This window comes from Micropterus dolomieu, linkage group LG07, assembly GCF_021292245.1.
Source record: "Micropterus dolomieu isolate WLL.071019.BEF.003 ecotype Adirondacks linkage group LG07, ASM2129224v1, whole genome shotgun sequence".
Taxonomy (NCBI): Eukaryota; Metazoa; Chordata; class Actinopteri; order Centrarchiformes; family Centrarchidae; genus Micropterus; species Micropterus dolomieu.
In genome coordinates, this window is record NC_060156.1 from 136,225 (window position 1) to 143,162 (window position 6,938).

At 46.3% G+C, this 6,938-nt stretch overlaps 1 protein-coding gene across 1 annotated transcript in view; it reads left to right on the plus strand.

Annotated features, from left to right (window-relative positions):
* LOC123973999 overlaps positions 1 to 6,938 on the plus strand; it is a 56,221-nt gene that overhangs the window by 22,213 nt on the left and 27,070 nt on the right. The window contains exons 8-9 of the mRNA XM_046054412.1: positions 2,039 to 2,234; positions 2,441 to 2,593. Coding sequence (XP_045910368.1) covers positions 2,039 to 2,234; positions 2,441 to 2,593 — 349 coding nt within the window. The remainder of the gene's footprint in view (positions 1 to 2,038; positions 2,235 to 2,440; positions 2,594 to 6,938) is intronic.

Consider the following 6,938-nt stretch of genomic DNA (forward strand, 5'->3'; position numbering starts at 1 on the left):
AGAGACTCAGAGGACAAGTAGAGACAGAGCTGGCTACCACAAGAGGAGAGACTCTGCTCCAGTGTGACAGAGGACAGGTAGAGACTCAGAGGACAGGTAGAGACTCAGGGGAGAGATAGAGACAGCAGAGGACAGGTAGAGACAGAGGACAGGTAGAGACTCAGAGGACAAGTAGAGACAGAGCTGGCTACCACAAGAGGAGAGACTCTGCTCCAGTGTGACAGAGGACAGGTAGAGACTCAGAGGACAGGTAGAGACTCAGGGGAGAGATAGAGACAGCAGAGGACAGGTAGAGACAGAGGACAGGTAGAGACTCAGAGGACAAGTAGAGACAGAGCTGGCTACCACAAGAGGAGAGACTCTGCTCCAGTGTGACAGAGGACAGGTAGAGACTCAGAGGACAGGTAGAGACTCAGGGGAGAGATAGAGACAGCAGAGGACAGGTAGAGACAGAGGACAGGTAGAGACTCAGAGGACAAGTAGAGACAGAGCTGGCTACCACAAGAGGAGAGACTCTGCTCCAGTGTGACAGAGGACAGGTAGAGACTCAGAGGACAGGTAGAGACTCAGGGGAGAGATAGAGACAGCAGAGGACAGGTAGAGACAGAGGACAGGTAGAGACTCAGAGGACAAGTAGAGACAGAGCTGGCTACCACAAGAGGAGAGACTCTGCTCCAGTGTGACAGAGGACAGGTAGAGACTCAGAGGACAGGTAGAGACTCAGGGGAGAGATAGAGACAGCAGAGGACAGGTAGAGACAGAGGACAGGTAGAGACTCAGAGGACAAGTAGAGACAGAGCTGGCTACCACAAGAGGAGAGACTCTGCTCCAGTGTGACAGAGGACAGGTAGAGATGCAGAGGACAGATAGAGATTCAGAGGGCAGGTGGAGACGCAGAGGACAAGTAGAGACAGAGGACAGGTAGAGACGCAGAGGGCAGGTGGAGACGCAGAGGACAAGTAGAGACAGAGGACAGGTAGAGATGCAGAGGACAGATAGAGATTCAGAGGGCAGGTGGAGACGCAGAGGACAAGTAGAGACAGAGGACAGGTAGAGATGCAGAGGACAGATAGAGATTCAGAGGGCAGGTGGCGACTCAGAGGACAAGTAGAGACAGAGCTGGCTACCACAAGAGGAGAGACTCTGCTCCAGTGTGACAGAGGACAGGTGGAGATGCAGAGGACAGATAGAGATTCAGAGGACAGGTAGATACTCAGAGGACAGGTAGAGACGCAGAGGACAGATAGAGATTCAGAGGACAAGTAGAGACAGAGCTGGCTACCAAATGAGGAGAGAATCTGCTCCAGTGTGACAGAGGACAGGTAGAGACTCAGAGGACAGGTAGAGACTCAGAGGACAGGTAGAGACGCAGAGGACAGATAGAGATTCAGAGGGCAGATAGAGATTCAGAGGGCAGATAGAGATGCAGAGGACAGATAGAGATGCAGAGGACAGATAGAGATTCAGAGGACAGGTAGAGACTCAGAGGACAAGTAGAGACAGAGCTGGCTACCACAAGAGGAGAGACTCTGCTCCAGTGTGACAGAGGACAGGTAGAGACTCAGAGGACAGGTGGAGACGCAGAGGACAAGTAGAGACAGAGGACAGGTAGAGACTCAGAGGACAGGTAGAGATGCAGAGGACAGATAGAGATTCAGAGGGCAGGTGGAGACGCAGAGGACAAGTAGAGACAGAGGACAGGGTTGAGGCAGTTATTGCAAGAGAGGGTTCTGCCACCAAATATTAAATGTTATTAACTTTAAGATTATTTGTTCCTTTACTTTAGCTCACCTCAGAATGCTGTGGTCTAATAGCTGTTTAACATCTAGATGTGAATAGCAGGAAATCAAAGCTGAAATTCTGAACTCTTGTCTCATCTTTTGATCTTAAACCCAAATGTCTTCAGTGAACAACAGAAACAAAGGCAGTGGCCTCACCGCTCCAATACTTTTGGAGGGAACTGTGTATGTGTGAGGTTTACTGATGTTGAGACCAATAAAATATATCTGTTAAAGTCCAGTTTAATCTCTTTACACAGAGACAAAGATACTCTCCAGGATGTGAAGGACTACAAGCCTCAAAACAACATCAACCATCTCCGGATTCTCCTGTACGGGCCCGTCGGAGCTGGAAGGTCCAGCTTCATCAGCTCTGTCAGCAGCGTCCTACGAGGCAGAATGTGTATTGGTGCTGAGGGCAGTGCTACGAACTCTGAGAGAATTTTCACCAGAAGAGTACGAAAACAAAAATCTGCCCAATGAAAATATTGTGTGCTGATAAAATGTACAAACATAGCAGTATATAATACGCAATACTATTGCATTAAATATTCTTATTTTGTTCCCTCACTTTAGTGATTTTTAACCTTGAGTTACTGAATTTGAATCTGACGTCTGCAGATGATTCACTGGCACTAAAACAAGGTTTTTCTCTGTTACAGTATGAAACTCACGAGATCAGAACAGGAAAACCAAAGACGTATTATCCTTTCGTCTTCAGTGACGTCATGGGTCTGGAGGAGGGGACTGGCTGTGGTGTTCATCCTGAAGACATCATACTGGCCATGAAAGGACACGTAAAGGAGGGATACAGGGTACAGCTGTCACAGTAATACACTTTATAAAAACACAGTGAAGGAAACATGACGCTGTTTCCTGTGAACACGATGAGGAAACGTTGATAAATATACGACACATCGTAAAATACTGATACTGAATCTTTCAGTAAAATGTTTTCTCTTTGTTTCCATCAAAACATCAACTCAGTATCTCAAATTCATTATAATATCCAGCAGCTAGAACCCATCATTGTATAATGACCAGTATAAATTTAGCTGCAAGCGTCGATTAAAGGGTTCAAACCTTTATTCTACGTTGCAATTTCAAAATAGTTTCACACACAAAGTTTAACATTGTAGTGAAACACATTCTGTGGGTTTTGTAATAATGGGACAATCACATTTATAGTCTATTAGGCCACACCCATTTCTCACATTTGTAGCGCCCCCTAGTGGTCTATTTGAATGAAACTTTCAGTGTGTCTGTGGGGTCCTTATGTGAACATATCCTGAAAGTTTTGTGATGGTTGGAGAATTTATATAACCCCTTTTCCACTGCACCAGCTCGACTCGCCTTTGTTTGGTTTTCCACTGTGCAAAAGGTTCCAGCTGAGGGATACTAAAATGTGTCGTGAAAACACGACAGACTGCTGATTGGCCAGAGAGAATATATATCATTGCTGCACCAGACAGAGGCCAGCAACAGAAAGTTTTATATTTTACAGTTTTCATATGGAATTTCATCACTAAATCCACTTCTGAGAGGTTTTGAGGTGAGAAATCAGCTGTGTAGATTTCAAATATTGACAGTTTTAGAGAAGTGATGCCGGAACAAAAATGTGCTTGAATATTGTCAGAGTTGAGGAGCTCCGCAGGTGGCGGCCAAGTCGAGGCGAGTTGAGCTGGTACTGGTGATGGAAAAGGGCATATCTGATTTATAGTCTATTTTGTGTGATGCCTCGCCCCTCTCAGGCGCCCCTCCCTGAACCAACTCTGTCAGTTTTGTAATGCTTTGCTCAGTGCTGACTGATTTGTGATTATTAACTTTTTTAAGTTTATTGGTCAATGTCTGATTAGGGGGGCAGGCTTTCTTCTCGGGAGTTTGATCCTGTTAGCTCTAGGTCAGGTATTGTTGATATTATTTCTGACTTGCGTCTGGTGCCAAAATTTAATGAGCATGATCCTGATATGTTTTTCATTTTGGTTGAACGCGTGGTGGAGGCAAGGTGCTGGGCAGATTCAAGCAAGGTGCTTTTGCTTCATTGTGTCCTCATTGGAAAGGCGCAGGAGGCTTATTTGGCCATTTGAAGTGAGGCTAATCTGGATTATGAGACACAAAGCAATCCCAGTCCCTGTTCTCATCTGTGACACCACGATGGTGGAACGAGCTACCACCCGCCATCAGAGCAGGGGCGTCCCTCTCTGACTTCAAGAAGCTCTTGAAAACTCATCTCTTCCCGAGAACACTTCCTCTTATAACACCTCTAACTCCTAATCTCTAACATGCACTTCCTGTGCTCTTCTTCTTCTATCCCCTACAATGATCTTGTTTTGACTGCACTGTTTGTTAACTCTAACTTTCTTCCCTCGGTATCTACCCCATTGATGTGATATGTACTGTGAGCTCTTACTAGTATGTATTGTCAGTTGTAGATCTGTAGTTGATGCTCTGTTGATGCTTTTGTGTTGTTCCTCAAATGTAAGTCTCTTTGGATAAAATCGTCTGCCACATGAGTAAATGTAAAATCAGCAGTGTTGAAATCTGAGGCATATCGACACAAGTTCCGAAATTGGTTCAAGGGGGATAAACAGAGAAATGTGGAATTTGTCCGTGATTTAACCTCTCATTTTCAGCGTTGGTGCACAGCGGTGGAGGTTGTTAACTTTGACAATCTTTGTGAACTTTGTGAGCAGTTTAAACACTCTACTGCAACAGATTTCCATATATATTAGTTAGTGCAGCCGTTAGGGGAGTTAAACTGGCCGATGATTTCGTGCTGAAGCATAAAGGGAATATTGGGAATGCGTGTTCTGGAGTGGGGTGGAAAGGTGCATACAACAACCCTGTTAATTCTCACAGCCGTGTAAGTATTGTCAGATCATCTCCCTCCCATGAGCCTGCAGGTGATGGGCGGTCGGGGTTACTGCCCCTTGTTAAATCAACAGAGAAAGATAATTTGTCCTTTCATGCTCCAGTAATGTGGTGTTCTACTGTTGCTGTGAGTACGCTGTCAGTTGGGGACCCGAGTGTATGCCCGGTGTTACCCCAACTATCAGTTCCGGATTTGAACCATTCATCACCGATGCTATGGTGTCATTAATCGGCAGTGACAGGCGTGTTCCAATTAAGATGTTGCGTGACACAGCGGCTAAACATGCTGCCCTTTTCCACAGAGACGGAGCCTGGGGATCTTGTCCTGATGACCGGGATGGAAATGGGTTTGATTCCGTTGCCGCATCATAAACTAGTGCTGGACTGTAATCTGGTGCAGGGAGTTGTGGCTGTCGGGGTGTGTCCCGCGTTGCCAATTGATGATGTACATATGATTTTGGGCAATGACCTAGCTGGCGGTGTGGGCAAGCGAATCACCTGAAGTTGTTTCCCAGCCGGTACAATGTGGAGTGCGAGATGGAAGTTGTTAACTTTCCCAGATGTTTTTCCAGGTTGCTCAGTGGCAGGTGCACAGAGTCATAAATTATCTGCTCCTGATGATGCTGGTGAATGGTTGGTCCAATTACCTGAACTTCCTCCCTCTGTTTCAAGGGAGGATTGGGTGACTAGCCAGAAAGCTGATTCATCTCTTTCTGTACTTTGGGATGAGGTTTTGTCTGCTCAAGTGGTTAAGGATGTAGCCCAGGGTTATTTTGTTCAGGAGGACTTGCTGGTGCGTAAGTGGGCACCCTGTCTTGGTGAGACAATTTTTCAGGTAGTGGAGCCAAGTGGTTATCGTGATGTTTTGTTGCAATATGCACATGACATCTGGGAATAAGGAAAACGTGCGACCTTGTCCTACGTTATTTCTTTTGGCCTCGGCTGAAACGTGATGTTGTGAGGTATGTTAAATCGTGCCACATATGTCAACTCACTGGCAAACTCAATCAGGTAATCATGCCTTCTCCCCTGAGTCTCGTCCCAGCCATAACCCTAACCCATACATGTTAACTATAATATGTCAAGCTACAGGTTATCCTGCTGCATTTCCCCTACGTTGTGTTTCAGTGAAGCAAGTAGTCAGGGCTTTAACTCAGTTTATCTCTATTTTTGGGATCCCACGTGTGATTCTAACAGGCCAGCGTTCTAACTTGACTTCCCATATGTTCAAATAGATCCTGCAGCAGGTGGGGGTTAAGCATAACCGTGAATCCGCGTACCATGCACAGAACCCTTCCATCAAACGTTGAAGTCCATGCTACGTGCATATGGTATGGAGATGGGGAAGGACTGGGAGGAGGGATTGCCCTGGTTCTTGTTGGCCGCTAGAGAGGTAGTCCAGGAGTATACGGGTTTCAGCCCTAACGATTTGGGTTCCAGGAATTCATTGTGGGGTGCTTTATCTGTCCTTTGGGATGGGTTTGTTGAGAGGGGCCACCTAAAAACTTAGTGGACTACATGAATGGTTTTCTTCGTCAGCGCCTTTATGTAGCTGTGGAAACTTGGTTGCTGCAACTGTGAACAGACTGTATGATCACAAGGCAGCGCGCCGTGGGTTTAGCCCAGGGGACCAGGTGTTGGCTTTAGTACCACTTCAGGTTTCACCATTTCAGGCAAGGTTTGCCCTGTGGGGTCAGGAGTGGGTGTGGCCTATCTCTCTCTCTTCCTTGTAGAGGAAGAACTGTTTGTGGTAACTGGAGGAACCTGGGCCCAGTGCCCTTGAGTGTAGGCTGTAAATCTGTCTTCTCATTCTGCAGGAGGGGGAGAGAGAGGGGGAGAGAGAGGGGGAGAGGAACAGAGAGAAGAAGAGAGAGAGAGAGAGAGAGGGGGAGGGAGGCAGCCTACACAATATCCACACAGAGGTACAGACAGTAAAGGTGATGTTGCTATAGACTAAATGAAAAATGGTACAGATATTTATAATAGTGTTAATGATAACAATCGTAATGTTAATGATTATAATAACAATAATAACAATAAGACTAGTAACAATAGTCGTTGCAGCAGAGGGTGTCGAGCAGGAACACGGGGGCAGCAGGTGACCCGCAACCACAGATCCAGACTCCACAGCTCCAGAGCCAGAAACACCTGCAGGAAGTGATAGGAGGAGAGAGGAGAGGGACGAGAAAGAACAAGACTACCAGAAAGGGGAGAAGTTGTGTTAGTAACATGCAATAATGGGATGAGGTTGCATACAGAGGGAGAGAAAGTAGAGGAGAGAGGAGCTCA